Source organism: Stegostoma tigrinum, chromosome 10, assembly GCF_030684315.1.
Source record: "Stegostoma tigrinum isolate sSteTig4 chromosome 10, sSteTig4.hap1, whole genome shotgun sequence".
NCBI lineage: Eukaryota > Metazoa > Chordata > Chondrichthyes > Orectolobiformes > Stegostomatidae > Stegostoma > Stegostoma tigrinum.
Window position 1 is genome coordinate 41426597 of NC_081363.1, and position 18307 is coordinate 41444903.

Here is an 18307-nt window from a genome sequence, read left to right on the forward strand (position 1 = left end):
AAGTTGTGAAGAGTACATAAGGATGTTAAAGATAGATATAGACAGGCTAAGTGAATGGCCAAAGATATGGCAAATGGTAATAGAATATGGGAAAATGTAAAATTTTCCATTTTGGCAGGAAAAATTAAAAAAATGATAAAGATGCAGAACTTTGAGGTGAAGAAGGATCTGGGTACTTTGGTGGATGAAATTCCAAAAGGTTGTTAAGCAGGTACAACAAGTAACAACGTTATCACTTATTTGGCAGGGTATTTGACACTCGCTATGTGTAGCGGTAAGACTATATCTGCTGTACTGTGTGCAGTAATAGCCTCCTTATTAAAGGAAGAATATAAATGCACTGGGGCAGTTCAGTGAAGTTTTGTCAGACTAATACCTAATAATGTCTTGAGATGAAAGGTTAGACAGGCCATGGTTTTATTTATTACAGTTTAGCAGAGTGAGGGGCAATTTGATTGAAACATATAAAGCCTGAAAGGATCTTTTCAGAGTTGATGAAGAAAAGTACATTTCCACTTGTGGAAGAATCCAGAACTAGGGTCTCTGTTTAAAAATATGGGGGCACCAGAGATGAGGAATGATTTTTCTCACAGAATATTTAAAACCTTTCAAACTGCCTTTCTTAAAAGGCAGTGGAAGCCAAGTCTTCGACTACCTTTAAAGTAGAGATGGATAACTTCTTCACAGGCAATGCTTGAGGGAAGATCTATTGGTGGTTGGTGAGAATGTGGTGTAATCACATCAGCCAAGATGTTATTGAATGGCAGAGCAGGCTCAAGGGACTGAATAGCCTACTGCTATTCATAATTCAAATTTCATATGTATGCTTTCAGATGCAGAAAACTGGGTCATCCCCATTCTGGTAGCGTGCGTTTCCAGAATTCCTTTAGAACAGACTACCCAATAACATCCTCGTTGACAATTTAGCCAATTCTGATAAAATACTAAGTTCTTCAGTGTCCCTATGCTATCCCTGCGATCTTTCAGGTTTTTGACATTATTTGACCACTTGCACAATGCTTCTGAGAGTTCTTGCATTGTGTGCTGATCACCTTCTGCCTCTAGATCACTTTTGGTTCAGGGAGCCAAACAGCTTCTATAGGTCAACTTCCTTGCTTGAGGCTAGTCAGGTGGCATGGATCAATTTTTCTTGTTATTTAGGCAAGTTACTATGGTCACTTTACAATCATTGCAAACTCTCAAGAGTCCTTCTGAAACATTCTGAAAAACAATTACAGATTCCACAGATTTTAGAAAATTGCAGTGATCTGAAAGCAGTACAGTATGAAAATAATGGTAATCACAGATGCTTAAGCATGCTTTGCTTCTCCATGTTCTTTTTATACAGTGGCTAACTGTTTATAGTTTTGTGCAGTGTTCAGACAACTTTTACATGAAGATTTAACGACCTATGAAATTCATGAACAAAGAAAATGTTAAGATGTGAAGAATTTGCCCTTTTATTCAGATACATCACTGAGATGAAATACAGTAGCTGTATGTATTATGCCATTATGTAGTCAATTTAAATTTGTGGCATAGGTAATGAATTTGAGTATATCTTGTAAAGGGATTATTGATTTATATTTGTTAGATCATTTTGTTATTTATGACATTGTCAAGTGTTATTTCATCCATTCACTGTTGTTGCCCTTGTTTAAATTTGATTTTGTTGGCTTGTGACAGCAGCAATGAGAAATGTGGTCTTATTGTTGACTTTGATTGTCAAAAATAGTCTCAGGAGAAAGTGGTATCCCATACATATTATTACACTGATCCTCAGGCCAAACTAGTTGTGTAACCTTCCATTATAAACACACAGTAGACAACACAAAATGTCTAAGGTTGAAAAAGTCGAGGTTTAAAAATTTGTATTTGACATTGGGGCCAACCTTCTGTTCAAATAAAACCATATTTCAGGCCACGACTTGCAGTAAATTACTGAGACACTTTGCCTTGGACCTTTCTGTGAATTTCTCATAAATTTAATTTAACATAAATTAGAATTGTATTTGTGTAATAAGATTTATGTTTTAAAGTATTTACCAGTTGAAGGAATCATTACTTAAAATTATTTTTGGTACTGTAAAATCATTTGGGCTGCTTCAGTATTGCATTTGTTGAATATAATTTTTAAAAATTTGTTCTGTAGTATCGATTTGAATCTGTTGCTCTACCAGTAATTGGTATTTAATTCAGATTTAGCTGTATGAGTCAATCTGAGCGCATTGGTTACATAAAGAGAATTTAATTCAGTGCTGAGGTAATATAAGATGAACCAAATCATTCCATGATGTAAGTGTTAGCCAATAAGAACCCCAAAAGATAGTCAGCAAAGAGTCTCCCATTATGGAATCATGACAAAAGCTGTCAGATCTGCACACACATTCTAATCCTGTTTCCAGCACAAAACTCATATATTGCCAACCAAAATAAAATGATTTGCAGACTAGTATAAACTGGTTATATGTATAAATAAACACCAAATATACTGTGGGCAATGTGCAGTTATAGATTATTTACTGGAATTTCCTGGAATTTTTCAGTATGAGTATGGTGCGAATGTAGCACTGCACCAACATTTAATCAAGAGAAATTGTATATTAATGGGCATTTGCTTAGTGTTTGAAATACTTTGAAGATAAGTATGGTGGTTGCCCCGTGCCTATTTACATATCCCTGCCTAATGAAAAAGGCCACCTTGTATGATTTTCCTTCACTTATGCTAACGTAGCTCCATACCTGAAATAGCAGGAGCAGCACAGATCGAAGTTGACTGAATGATAGGCAAATAAGATTTCTGGAGTTTGACAGCAAATATCTTTGTGAGTGAATTTCACTGAGTCCTGGACTATACTGAACAAAAGTATTGCCTGCTTCCACCATGCTCAATGTTTAGCTTTCTCTGTCCCTCAAGTTCAGAAGGACTAAGCAACTGGAATAAAATTTGCTATTGGCACGCCCTATTCTGCATAGTAGTGGGAGAGGAGAAACAGAGGCAAGACACTCTAAGAGTTAAACCTCATGATAGCAGAATAACACCATCTTTTATTTATACAGTGTCACGCCTCTGTCCACATCACAGGAACACTGTAAAACCACACCAAGCCACATATGAGATCACAAATATTCTCATTATACATAACCAATCTGCATGAAGGAACTGAGGGCATTGGTGCTAAGTTTGCAGATGACACAAAGATAGGTGGAGGGAGGGGTAGTGATGGGGAGACGGGGAGGTTGCATAATGACTTGGACAGGATAGAGAAGTGGGAAAAGAAATGGCAGATGGAATATAATGTGGGAGAGTATGAAGTTATGCACTTTGCTGGAAGAATAGAGGAGTAGACTACTTTTTAGTTGGGGAAAGGCTTCAAAAGTCTGAACCATAAAGCGATTTGGGAGTCTTAGTTTATGATTCTCTTCAAGTTAATATGCAAAGACACTTAAGGGTTCAGGTACATAATTCTTTGACATTTGCATCACAGGTAGACAGGATGTTTGAGAAGGCATTAGTTTGCTAGCTTTCATTACTCAGACCTTTTGAATATAAAGTGTTGGGACATCATGTTGAGGTAATAAAGGGTGCTGATGAAGCCTCTTCAATAGTACTGTGTGCAGTTCTGGTTGCCCTGTGGTGTGAAGGATACTATTAAACTGGAGAGAAACCACAAAAGATTTACCAGGATTTTGCTGGGAAGGGAGGGTTTGAGGTATAAAAGTAGCCTGGAAAATCTGGGACTTCTTTCACTGGAGCATTGGAGGTTGAAGGATAACCTTATTGAGGTTTTCGAAATCATGAAGGGCATAGAAAAGGTGAATGGCAATGGTCTTTTCCTGAGGGTGGGCAAGTTCAAAACTAGGGGCCATATTTTTAAAGTGACAGGGGAAAGATTTTAAAGGACATGATGGGAAGTGTTTTTACACAGAGGATGGTTTGTGTGTGGAACAAACTGCCAGAGAAAGTGGTCGGTGTAGGTACAGTTACAATATTTAAAAGATATTTGGATAAGTTCATGAATAAGAAAAGTTTGGCGGGATATGGGCCAAGTGCCGGCAGGTGGGACTTATTTAGTTTGTAAACATGGTTGGCATGGACTGGTTGAACCGAAGTGTCTGTTTCCATGTTGCTTGACTCTAATAGGTTCAGTTGGCAGTAATGAAAACAATTCTGATGTTAGCTTTCATTTTGAGAAGGCGAGGATACAAGAGCAGGGATATACTTCTGAGGCTGTGGGAGGCTGTAAGTCAAACCAAATTTGGAATGTTGTGAACAGTTTTGTGTTCTATATCCAAGGAAGGATGTGTGGGAGTTGCAGGATGTTCAGAGGAAGTTCACAAGAATGATCCTGGTGATGAAAATCTTGAATTTTGAGGAGTGGTTGAAGATTCTGGGTCTGTACTCCTTGGAGTTTAGAAGGATGAGGGGGCATCTCATTTAAACTTACAGAATACAGAGATGCCTGGATAGAGTGGACGTGGAGAAGATGTTTTCCTGAGTAGGAGAGACTGGGATGCAAGGGCACAGCCTCAGAGTGAAGGGACAACCTTTAGAACTGAGAGAAGAGGGAATTCCTTCAGCCAGACTGCAGTGAATCTGTGAAACCATCGACAGAAGGCTGTAGAGGGCAAGTCAGTGATTGTATTTAAGACGGAGGTAGGTTCTTGACTCGTAAGGAGATCAAAGGCTACAGGGAGAAGGCAGGAGAATGAGTTGAGAATCATAAAACCATAATTGAATGGTAGACCAGATTCGATGGGCCAAACAGCCTAATTCTATGTCTATGGTCAAAGAACAAAGAACAAAGAAAATTACAGCACAGGAACAGGCCCTTCGGCCCTCCAGGCCTGTGCTGATCCAGAGCCTCTATCTCAACCAGTCACTTATTTTCCAAGGATCTATATCCCTCTGCTCCCTGCCCATTCATATGCCTCTCTAGATACATCTTAAATGACGCTATCATGCCCCCCTCCACCTCCGCTGGCAACGTGTTCCAGGCACCCATCACCCTCTGCATTTTATTAAGAAAGGTGATCAAAAGGTTGATGAAAGAGTTACGGTTCAAAGGAGGCAAATGAAGTAGAGAGGCTAAGAAGTTTAGTGAGAAGATTATGCAATTTAGGGCCCAGGTGGAGTTTATTAAAGCAAAAATTGCTGGGAATGTTAAAATCTGAGGAGTGCAGAACGAGATTACAGGGATGGTGAAGGTGAGTCCAGGGAGAATTTGTAAACAAGGTTGAGAATTTTAACATTGGAAGGTTGTTTAGATGGGAATCACTGTAGATTGACAAGAATGGTGGGGGAAATGGGAGTTGGTTGAAGTTTGGAAATGGGAAGTGGAGATTTTGGATGATGTGGAGGGTGGAAGATAGGAGTTTAGTCAGGAAATGCTTTGGAATATTCAAGTCTAGACATAACAGACATGAATGACAGTTTTAGCAGAAGTTTGAGCTGAGGCAGCAAGAAGGCAGTGTGGTGTTACAGAGATGAAAATGGGTAAGTGTGAGTGATAATGGGAACTACAGATGCTGGAGAATCCAAGATAATGAAATGTGAGGCTGGATGAACACAGCAGGCCCAGCAGCATCTCAGGAGCACAAAAGCTGACATTTTGGGCCTAGAATCTTAGTGATGGCATCTAAGTTCACCTCACATAAAATCTGACACAAAGTTTGCGAACAGGCTGGTTCAGCCTAATGAAGTTGTCAGTGCGAGGGATAGTGTTAAGGACTAAGGAGGACAGTTTGTGACGGGAACAAAAAAATGATGGTTTTGATCTTGCCAAATTTCTGCAGAACATGTACATTATTTTTATTCTATCATGCACCACAAGGCCATTGTGTTGTCTAATACTAATTGTCCCTGAACTAAATAGCTTCCTAAGCAATGTCAGAGGACATTCAAAAGTCAACCACATCAATAAAGATTTGAAATTGCAATGTAAATCATCCTGCACTAAAAGGAATCAGATAATTTTTTGCTGATGAAAGCTTTGTGGTCAGTGTTACTGAGACAGCTTTCAATTCCAAATTTTATCATTGAATTTAAATTCCACCAGTTACTATAGTAAGATTCAAACCTGTGTTCCAGAGTTTCTGGATTAGGAGTCCAGTAACATGGCAACTAGGCCACTGCTCCCCCCTGATGTTGGTTGTTGGATAAACTGGATAAAATCTTAGGTAGTGTAAGGATCACAAGAGGTGGTGATAAAGTCCATCTGTCATTCGTGTATGGGGGGGAAAGAGGTTGTTTTTTGAATGGTGCAGCACATAGTAACAGAGCGAAATCTTTAGCAAAGCAGAACAATTGTCAGGAATGGAAAATCTGGAAATCTGTCTTCCAAAAAGGCATTGGAATTTTAAAACTGAAATTGATAGATTTTATCAGGTATCTGTATCAAAGAGTATGGATGAAAGATGATCAGCAATGAGATCATTTTTAAAAATTAATTTAGGGAATGTGGCCATCACTGACTAGGCCAACCTTAAATGCTTGAGAAGGATAAGGTGAACCACCATCTTAACCTAAGCCAATCCTTGGGCTGTCAGCATAGCTACAGTGCTCTTAGGAAGGGAACTCCAGAATGTTGATCAAGGGAGATTAAGGGAATTGTGATATAGTTCAGAATCAAGATGGTGGGTGGCTTGAAGGGGAACTTGGAGCAGGAATCTGACACCCTTGTCCTTCTAAATTAGTCAAGTTTGCAGGTTTGGAAGATGTTGTCAAAAGAGCCTGGTTGAGTTTCTGCAGAGTACCTTATAGATGGTATACACTGCTGCTGTGTGTGTATCAGTGATGAAGAGTGTGAATGCTGAAGATGATGAATTGTATACCAATCAAATGGGCTGCTTTATTCTGGATGGCATCTAGTTCCTTGATTGTTGGTGGAGTTGAGCGCATCCATGGTCCTTCTAGATGGTGAACAGGTTTTGTGGAGTCAGGAGATGAGTTGCAGAATACCCAGCCTTTGACCTGCTTTTGTAGCCACAGTGTTTATATGGCTTTTCTAATTCAGCAAATCTGACCTCACAATGCAGGGAAGTTCATTGATGAAGCAGCTGAAAATGACTGGGACTGGGACACCACCAAGTGGAACTGCCTCACTGATATCTTGGAACTGAGATGACTGGCCTCCAACAACCCCAACCACCTCCTTTGTGATAGATATGACTCCAACCAGTAGAAAACCTTTCCCCGATTCCTATTGCCTCCAAATTTAATATGTTCATGGTCAAATGCTACTTTGATGTCAAAGGCAGTCAGTCATTTCACCTTTGGAATTCAGCTCTTCTGTCCATGTTTGGACAAAGGCTGTAATGAAATCAGCAGCTGAGTTGCTCTGGCAGAACTCAAGCTATTGATATCATAACTGGAACAGCTTGGTTTGGGGCATAACTTGTTCTGGAACACAAGTCTGGAACTTTGCCAGACCCCTGGGCCTAGTGTCTAGAGCCTTCAGTCGTGATTTTATTGAATTGAATTAGCTGAAGACTGGCATCTGTGAGGAAGTTGAGATGGATCATCCCCTTGGCACTTCTGGCTGAAGATGAATGCAACTGCTTCAGTTTTATCTTTTGCACTGATGTACCAGGCTCCACTGGCATTGAGGAGAGAGGTTTTTGTGGCACCTCCTCCTCCCGTGAATTGTTTAATTGTCCACCACAATTCAAACTTGAAATATAGCGCATGATTAAGGACTGAATTTTTTACTTCTTTGCGTTAGTTCAATAATTATATTGAGTTCTTACTAAGACATTTAATTTGAAAGCAGCCATTGCATGTTTTCTGCCAATTTAAAGCTTACAGTTTCACTGTATGCAAATGATGATTTCTGTAGAAAGCAGGTTTGGCTTTTTTCCTAGGTTTATGGCAGTAGGGAGGGCTATAAAATGCAGGGCCAAGATCATTCAGGTCTTTAAAGTTATGTACCTATTCTGGTTAAACATCTGAACAAATCCCTAAGATAACTGTTGCATACTTGCTAAATTCTTCACTTCTACAATGTGTACCTTCTGTCAATGCACTAAGATGAGTATAAATTACGACACTGCAAATTTGTGTCACTTAGTAAATAGTGAAAACACTGCCCTTAGTTATATTGGCCTTCTGTTTAACAGTGAAAATCTATGGTTCTGTAAGTAAATAGTGTTCGATGGTTCATATATTTCGTTCTTGAGACAGTATTGAGTTTTGTTCAAGCCCCTATCTTTAGCGAGTGGATAATAATAACAATCTAATATTTATTGCATGAAGCACAAGCCCTCTAAAAATCAGTTTTTTCATTTAATTATTACATTGTATCACTATTATGTTGATAGTTAAACAATTAAGTAATTTGCAGAAGTCAGTTGGCTCTGCTCTTGCATTGTGTCAGTATTGATAAATACCGACACAATGCAAGAAGCAAGTTTGCATAATTATAGAAAAAAATAAAAGACACAAGGGCAAAGGAAAGTGCTGAACTTTGTGTTAAATGTACTTTAAACAACATCCCAGTTGCTTTTTTCTTCTTTGTCATAGAGCAAAAGTATGTGTTTTTATTAGGAAAATCTCTCTTCAGAAGTCTTGTGTAGAGGGCCTGAGGCATTGAACTCAACAGTAAATGGACATTCACAGCTGGAAACTGATATATCTTTCAGCAATTTCAATGACATCAGATGGAAAAATCTAAGAGAAAATGGATGTCTCTCTAGCTTTACTTCCACTGCATGGCTTTTTGCTGCCTGTCTGCACTGCACAAATGATTAGCAGCAACCACACGTTATGTCCCTGTTCAATGACATGGCTTCGGCCTGATGGAGGGCTAAAGGTTATACATATATGTCAGAAGACTGGGAATTCAAACTACAGAATTTAAATTCTGTTGACAGGTTTATTAGTTAGTTCTTCTCCCCCCTCGAGGTTGCTTTTCACGATTAACAGTCCACATAAGTCACTGTTCCTATTTAACTGCAGCATGTTTCCTTTTTTTGACTTTGACAGAGTGACTGAGACTGTTTGACGTATGGTTTTATTTCTGGTGTGGTATCAGAATTGCTTTCAATTGACATCCTTATGGAAGACAATTGGAAATGAGGATTGATTGCTGGAGTATTTCTGGTATCTTGAATTGACCAAGGGGATGTGGTCTGCATGGGGCCAAACCAAAGAATAGTCACAGTGGACCTGTAATGTTTGAGAATGTGGCCTTAGCGGATATATTGGGAAGCACTGGTCAGAATTAGCTATCTGCAGCCATAATGGTGGGGTATATACCTTTTGATTCCTTAACCTTATGTGGTGAGTGTTATACAACTAATCGCCAGAAATAGATATTCCCTAGTTCTAAATGTTGTGTTAATCCTCGAGGACTGCATGTAATTACCCTACTACATCAGTGTATTCCAAATATTCAAATTACTGTAATGTGGACGTGTCAGTGAGGAACTGTGCTGTGAGAGCTTGTGATTTCAAATAAACCTGTTGGACTATAACCTGGTGTCAAATTACTGGAGGAAGAAATAAATGCTCAGTTGCTAACCATTATGACTTGAGATTATAAATTATCATCGATATCATACACTGTGTTTCACAAAACAATCAAACTGGGAAGACTTTCATAATTCATGCAAAGTCTCTAATATTTTTGGTGTCTTATTTTCTCCTTTCTTCAGTTTTGTTCCAAAGCATCTCTTTCCATGAATACATAGATTTATTTTGGATATGAGTTTATTCTGTAATTTTGTGGGCAGTGTTTTGGAAGAATATGTGTAAACCTGCTTTTTAAAATTGAAACTATTATTAAAATGCCCATTACTCTTGTTTTAATGAAGGCTTTTAAAGTCTAACATTTGGAAAGGATTTTATTGCACCGTACTCACGTAATCATACTAACTAGTTGCTTTTGATTAATCTGCTGTATGTGTGTGTATACAAATATCTTAATTATATATTCCAGGAATCACTAAGCAAGGAAGGTGCTCAGTTGTTTCTTTTCAACTGGAATACAATATATATCATTTTAAAATTAATGGCATTTTTACAAAATATACAGTAAATAGATAAAGGCATTTCCAAACGGAAAGTGGAATGACATTGCAAACGGTTAATTTATTTCACTTATATGAGCTATCATATAAGTGGTTACCCTAGGTGATGGACTAGTGAGAAACCATGTATGGCAGACATTCATAACAAAAGACAAACAGCTCTGCAATTGAATGATAAAATGTGTGACAATAATGAAAATCGGTTTATATTTCTCCATTACTTCATGGTTGTCAGACTGTTTAACTGCGCATTACTCTGACCAAAGCTCCTTAGTTGCATGCTGCTTGACTAGTAAATTCATGGTTGTAACCTCTTATACTGGGCAGTGAAAGACATGCTTGTCCACCTTAATTAATTTTGGTTGTCATCATTGTAATCTCTGTTACGAATGTGGGAGCTAACCAATGAAGGTATAAAACAGAACACTTCTCAAGTCGGTATGTCATCCATCGCTCTATTTATTTTTCATGTTCAGGCACCGACAACAATGACAGAGAGTGGAAAAGAGAGCTTGTCTCAAGAAACGACCAACTTACCAAACAGCAGCAGTCAAACTTGGGTGATGGGCTCAGCAGCCTCACAGAATTCATTATTACCTGGCAGGATTTCCTCTGGCACCTCAGCCGCAGCTTCTTTCTTCATCAGGTATTTGATTAATTCATTCAAATTGCTGGAAGTTAAGTTAATTATTTTCAGTCAAACCTTGACTTGTCAGCACGATTTATTTTACAAAAGAAGTTATTTTATGAAAAGTGCTTCAGTCAGCAATAAATTCCAGGATTGGCAGATATTTGTTAAACATTGGGAAGTGATTTTTAAGGAAATAATGAAGCTATTGGATAATCTGATACATTTTGTTTCCCTTTCCCTTATTTTGTAAATAATTTCTCCAACGTTTCCTTTGGGTAGAACTTAACTCGGGCATCATTCAAAGAGATAGTAAGAACTGCCGATACTGGAGACTGAGATTGAAAAGCATAGAGCTGGAGGAACACAGCAGGCTAGGCAGCATCAGAGGAGCAGGAAATCTGACGATTTCGGGTTGGGACCCTTCCAACTCGAAATATCAGCTTTCCTGCCTTCATTCAGTAAAGAGGTCAAGCAGGCTCCTGATTTGCAATCACACACTTTACAGTTGATTGAGATCTATTTGTTTATGTCTGTCACCTTCAATGCCATGATATATTTTCCAACAAAGTGATAAAACCAAACTTTAGATGTCTGTTTAAATTTCTGATTAAACTGCTGGGACAGTAATCATAATCTCAGAATTTGTGGATTCTTAGTTTTGTTCTTTAGCTAGGGAGAAGCTCCCTTTCTATCTTGAGTAGATGGTTGAATTTTATGCATGTAGGAAGAAAGGACAAATATTTCTTCTGAACATGCTGCATTTAGTAGTTGTCACATGCTAAATTATCCAAATATTGTAAATCATTGCATTTGAATGAATAAACAATATATCAAGCTGTTTCAGAGTATGTGGTGATCCCAAGTCCTGTCATTCTTTTCCAAAATGGGTCTGTGCTTTAATTTATTTAAAATTCATGGACAGAATTTTCTCTCTCTTTTAAAATGTTTGGGGACATGTGTGTTAGGTAGCTCACTCAACTGCCCAACAACCAGCTCATTCAGACCTGGCCTGTGAGCAAAATGGAGTGTCTATCACTAGCTCTATCACAAGCCTCAACACTGGTGATCTGGGTGACAAGGCAGAAGCTGGCAGCTCCAAAGTCCTAAAGTTCACTGGTCAAGGCCTACTCAGGGAATCCTGTAGCTAAATGGTAAGTAATTTCTAACTTCTTGTAACTGGGTTGGAGTTGCCTAGAGAGTAGGGACAGAGGCAAGGGTAGGGAGATGGCTTTCAGAGGGCCATTCCCTTGCTCCCCACCTGTGCCTTCAATTACCCCAAGATTGAGAGGTTTGGAGGCCCCAGCTTTGTCTCACTTGCTGGGGAGTCAGCTGATTGGGAAGTTGGTGAGTTCAGATTAATTGATCACATAAGGATCTTAACAATTGGTGAGTGGAGAAAGTCCCTGGATTCATCCAGTACTTAATTGTTGAGGTAGCAAAAAAATGGTGAGTAACTCACCTCGGCCAACTTTTCCCATTATTTTCCCTTTTCACCATATTCAGGAAGAGAAAAGCTACATTCTATATTATTCTACACCAGTGAGAAATGCATACTATTACCATTTCTGACATACACAAAAAAGCTAGTTTTTCAAAAATATTAATATTTCAAACATAAGGTTTGGAGGGGAGAGAGTAGCTAGGATAATGTTAATCGGATTGAACTAATTTGCCTGGACAGCTCTCGAATCCTGTTGTTTGCATCTTGCTAGAATTTAGCCTCTCACCCAGAATGATATTAAAGTCTTAATCAGTTTAGGTGCATCAAAAAGAATCTATCACCATGTGAGGAAAAATACCACCTAAGTAATGTTTACTGCATTGAGCTGAACTAAAAAAGAAATGATGCATTGACTCTAAATAATTGTTGCTATCATGATACATTGCCATGTGGGTCAATCAAAACAATGTATATATCTCAGTTAATAAAATGTGAGGCTGGATGAACACAGCAGGCCCAGCAGCGTCTCAGGAGCTTTTGTGCTCCTGAGATGCTGCTTGGCCTGCTGTGTTCATCCAGCCTCACATTTTATTATCTTGGATTCTCCAGCATCTGCAGTTCCCATTATCACATATATATCTCAGTTAATGTCCAGTGCCAGAGATAATAGACTCAAACATATTGTGTGTAAAAACTTTTGCTACACTGTCTGTACTATGCAATTTGTATACTTTGAAGTACTAAAAATAATGCATTTCTCAATATTCATTGTATAGATACAATAGTGCGCTGTTGACACTCAATTTTGTGTAACCCTTTATTTAGAGGAAGAATTATGTTTCCATTACAATCAAAATTTCAGCTGTCTGCTGGCTTCAGTCTCGATTTCCATCCTCAGACCCTTCTTCATTACAAGTGCAACTGTCCACTACAACTGGCCTGACTCAGAAAGAAACCAAAACAGAAATTGCTAGAAAAGCTCAGCAAGCCTGGCAGCATCTGTGCAGAGAAATCAGATCCAACTTTTCAGGTCATGTGACCCTTCTAGGGTCTATACTAGAGAAGAATCTGAGTTCTGAGGAAGAGTCAATCGAGGGGACATAGCGTTAAATTGAGGGGTGATAGATATAGGACAGATGTCAGAGATAGGTTCTTTACTCAGAGTAGTAAGGGTGTGGAATACCCTGCCTGCAACAATCGCCAACTTTAAGGGAATTTAAATGGTCCTTGGATAAACATATGGAAGAGAATGGAATAGGCCTTCAAATTGGTTTCACAGATCAGCGCAACATCGAGGGCTGAAGGGCCTGTACTGCGCTGTAATGTTCTATGTTCTATGTTCTATGACCCAAAATGTTAACTCTGATTTCTGCCCACAGATGTTGCCAGACTTGCTGAGATTTTCCAGCAATTTCTGCTTTTGTTTGCTCTAGTAATTACCGACAATCACCATTTCTTGCTCTAAAGATAAACAGTTATGAGTGACGGGCCTTATTTCCCTTCAGGTTGTAAATTTTTATTACAGAAATGATCATTTATTTCTATCAATGTATCAGAGGAAAAAATAGACCATGGTGCTATTTCAATGAAAGTATTTCAATCTGCAAGTTGACATATGGGTAGCATCTAAAAGGTCTAATAAAACTGAGGTCACCAACAATCAGAGAGAATAGCTTGTCCATCATCTATAAGCCACAAATTAGGGTGTGATGGAATACTCTCCCCTCTCTGGGTGAGTGTAGATCCAATAACACTTATGAATCTCAACACGACCCAAGCCACAACCAGCATCCTGTCTGCTACCTTAAACATTCACACCCTCCTCCACCACCAAACAACGTGGAAGCAGTATGTAAATGTTCAAAATGTACTGCAGCAACCACCAAGAGTCTTTCAACCTTTCAGTCCCTTCTAAACTTGCAATCTCTACAATCAAGAAATACAAGGGCAGGATGGGAACAGCACTATCACTGGCAATTTCCTCTTCATGCTACGCAGCATATTGACTTGTACTAGCTACTCCTTTATGGTCACTGCGTCAAAACCCTGAATCTCACTCCCTAGCAGTATTGTGTTTGCACTTGCAGATGGGTTGCAGGAGATCAAATGACAGCTTACCAGCACCTTCTCAGAGCAGGTAGACATGGACAATAAATGCTGACCTTTAGAGCAACATGTTCACTTTTCAAGAATGAATGTTAAAAACAAATTGTTATGTAGGTCAAAAGATCAAAGCAACTACATTAAAGAATCCAGGGAAAGATTTATAAAGACTATTCTAAATGTTATATTACACATGTAATTCGCATTTAAGATACATCAAAGTTACAGGTATGCAAATTTCAGCACGGTTCTGACATTTAGACATTCACTGGATGATTTATGTTAATACTGATGCAAATTGCAGGTTAATGTTATGAAATGCAAGAGAAAGGTGACCTTCATGTCACTTACACTAGTGAATTTAATGCACAGAAGAAATATTAAGTAATTTTCAACAGGTAAAAATAAAGTATTGCTTCAAACAGTTTGCTGAACTAAAATCATCAAAACACCAATTAGTTTTACTGTTCATTGATTTTGAACGAAAGACTCATAAAAATGCTAATAACTTTGTATAGCAAACTGTATAAATATTTCAACATTACACTGACAAGTTATTGTAGCACGTGGTAAACTCCTAGGACAACACTGTTGAATAATAGTAGGTGAAGCAACTTTAAATATTTTCAGATTTCAAAAGGACATACAATAATCTGCGTAATTCTGTTACACAAGCAAATGTACAGTCCATTAGGTTGCTACATTGTTTTTATACAGCATGTTGACAAAGTACAGATTTTCTTCTTAGTGCAGTTTATATTTCAAAACAATTTGTTGTGGAGTATGTCCCATTCGAAGTCAATAGCAGTGACAGCACAATGCAGCCTACATAGTGTTAAACCACGTGGCAGTCACTGACACTTGATGGGTCAGTGATAAGCATTTGGTCATTAGGATCAACCATGAAATGCCTCCTATATAATTGAGGTTACTCAAAAGAACAGATACCATATCAGCTTTAGCTGTGGGGGCACAGCTTGCAGATGCTCAATGTACTGATTGTTCTGTGACTGAGCATATGATTAGTGTATTGAGGCAGTATGTTCCTAATGAAATGGCAGCAAAATGCATATCAGTAACACCAGTGCTGAAAAATGACTAATGTGGTGTTCTTCAGTGCATTTCACTGCTCAATTAGTGCCATAAACTGTGCTTGAGGCATTAATTTGTTTTAACTCTAATGATCAGATGTGTTCTAGCTAAACATTGCTAGGAAAGCAATCTTATTCTTTTTGCTCATTAATTTTTCTCATGCCTCATTTCTATATTGAAACGGGTGTCCAGTGATTTAGAACTATTTTCGTGTGTCTTGAATCCATCTTAATTAGTTTGTTACTGCAGTGATGTCACGCTATCTGTTTACTAAGAGTATGTCATTGCATCGATAGGGCGGTAGAGTGGAAGCTCGAGAAGTCCAAAGTAGGTTATCTATGAAGGTAGCCCAGCCAGCCTTTGGATCAGTTCACTGCTGACAGTCTGCTATAGCACTTCAACTGGCAGATGGAAAAATTGAGGTTTGGTTTTGGGGCTGGATGTGCTGTTTCCAGCAAAACTCGAGAGCTCATGTTGTTGTAACTGATTTCTCAATAATAAACAGAATGGTCCTCATGGTGAATAAAAAACAAAATATTTGTGTTACTGGAAATTGGAAATAATACCTGGTTATTTTAATGAACACATTTGTTGAACTCCATCCCTACTGTGATAAATGATGACAAAGTATTATCAAGGAAATGCTCAAGAAAAATACTTTTTTTGCAATATAGTATATAAAAGATAAAATAATTACTGTTTGGCTCAAAGCCCTTTATGATCAGCACTGTTGAATTTTTGAGGAAAAAATTTGTCTGTCTGTGATAAACTTCGATGTTGAGAGGTAACCATAGGAGCAGGTGTACGTTAAAGCATTATCCAGTTCTGTCTATTCCAATGTAGCGTATAGAATTTAACATTTGCGATTTTAAGTGAAACATATAAATTATGTTGTGACTTGTTTTCAAATTAAATATGTTAGAGATTGGGCATTGAAATGAGAAAGGAATATCATAGAATCTGAGGAAAATCTAAATTAACTGTGTAACTTCCACTCAAGGTTACAATTTACACCATATTATTCATGTGAAGAAAAAGTGACAGCAATGTAATGTTACAAACAAGTTATGCATGTGATGGTTCACTTTGAAAGCTAAAGGTCACCAATTTGTATTTAAATAAGACAAAAATTAGGTGATAATGGGCTGGCTAGTCATATTGAAAACACACTAATGGGAATGGCCAATGGGCTGCCTGGTCAGACAGGGTCAGCAACTAATAACTCAATTTTACATGGCTGAAATACTTTCCAAAAGATTTAAAGGATATTTATTCATCTTGCTAAAGCATTTATAGTAAAAAAGAGTTCATGAGTTAATCACGGAGTGTAATAGGCACAACAGTTAAAGCATGAAACAAAAATCATGAACGTAGCAAAATGAGTTGTGATTATTTTGTGACAAGTACTTGTGGAATGATATAACCTACAAAGGCCTTTCCAACATATGTAGTTGTAAATATCTAATATTGGACTTTACTATTAAAAATCCCTAAGTTAGGGGAAAATATTGAGCCACACACTTTCCATTAGGATATGATACACTTTTATGACATTAATATTAGCAGTTTCTAACTGCTGTCTCTGCTTCTGTCAGTAACAAAATCTTAACCATTGTGATTAAATTCCCTCTGACTGACATAAACAGGTCTGTAGCAACTTGAATGCAATATCAGATCTCTTCTTTCCTCATTTATGTTACAACACTGTGCTGGCTTGACCAGGTTTTGAATGGGCAGCCAGTGTATATGACTGTTTCGGGCAAGGTGGGGAGTGACACAGGTTGGCCATTCGTAAGAGATAGCAAGATCTGCAGGAGTCAGAGACAACACAGCGTGGAGCTGGAGAACACACCAGGCCAGGCAGCATCAGAGGAGCAGGAAAGTTAACATTTCTGGTCGGGACCCTTCCTCAGAAAATTTGTAAGGTGTGAATCAGAATCCAATCCACCCATTTTGTACGGAGCATCAGTGATCTAACTAGTACTATTTGGTGAGTCACAGTGAGACACTCTTTTTTTACTTTCAGCTCTCACAACTGAATCTCAGACCTTAAACAGACTTGGTCCTTACGCTGGGGAGAGTAGCCTGTTATATATCTGTTTACCACAAGTAGTTTTATTGCCCTGTAATGGGAATATCACAAATCAGCGACCATATAATACAGAGCAAGCCATCAAAATAACTCTGAAAGCTGATTCATTTTCAAAGGGAGAGCCAATGTGTAATCAAAGTTAAAGATGGCTAAAAAAAGCCATTTGCTTCCTGGTTGAAATTCAGTCATCTATGAATGCTGACAGGTTATTTAGCAGCAGAGAGTGGACAGGTTGTGTGACGAGGGGGAAATTGCAGGGGAGTTTGTTGGCTATCAGCCAGGGTCTTGACTACTGGCTTGTTTTGATCTTGTTACCCCAAGAAGGTGAGGTCAGTTATACTGGTCCACTGCTATCCAATCATGGTTAACATTTCAACAGTTTTCTTGGCTCTCGCTATGCTTCTGTTTCCTGATGGCAGTTCAGACACAGAGATTGCTTTTCTTACTCTAAAATGAGCCTTCTATTTATAAGGCACAATGCGATTTACAGTAAATCCATTTTTATTAGATTCTTACTTTAATCAATTCTCATCTTTTTTTTGGCTAATTTGAAAGGAGAGTGCCTGTCTGTTTAATATAATTAGCTGTAATCTAAATGGAGCTTAAATCCTGTTCTCAATCATGCAAGTGCATTGTGTACTAATAGATGTATTAAGATGAGGAAGCAGGCATCTGTTAGTGAAAAAAGAGGTCAGATTAATTTAGTTCTGGTTGGTTTAGCATGTTCTCTGCGCCATTGGAACTTCCATCACATCACTGTTTGCTAACAGTGATATTGCCTGCATGATAATTATACTGCAAAGCAAGAATCTCAAAAAGAAATAGTCCAAAATTTTCCCAGGTAAGTAATATAATTGTGATACACACCTATTACCAACAAAAAGACATGAAAGGTTTAGTTTTTAAAATTGTGCAGTAG

At 38.2% G+C, this 18307-nt stretch overlaps 1 protein-coding gene across 2 annotated transcripts in view; it reads left to right on the forward strand.

Annotated features, from left to right (window-relative positions):
- Positions 1–18307, forward strand: part of kif26ab (kinesin family member 26Ab) — a 220319-nt gene that overhangs the window by 101617 nt on the left and 100395 nt on the right. For both annotated transcript variants that reach the window (XM_048538072.2, XM_048538073.2), the window contains exon 4: positions 10506–10675. In XM_048538072.2, the coding sequence (XP_048394029.1) occupies positions 10506–10675 (170 nt within the window). The remainder of the gene's footprint in view (positions 1–10505; positions 10676–18307) is intronic.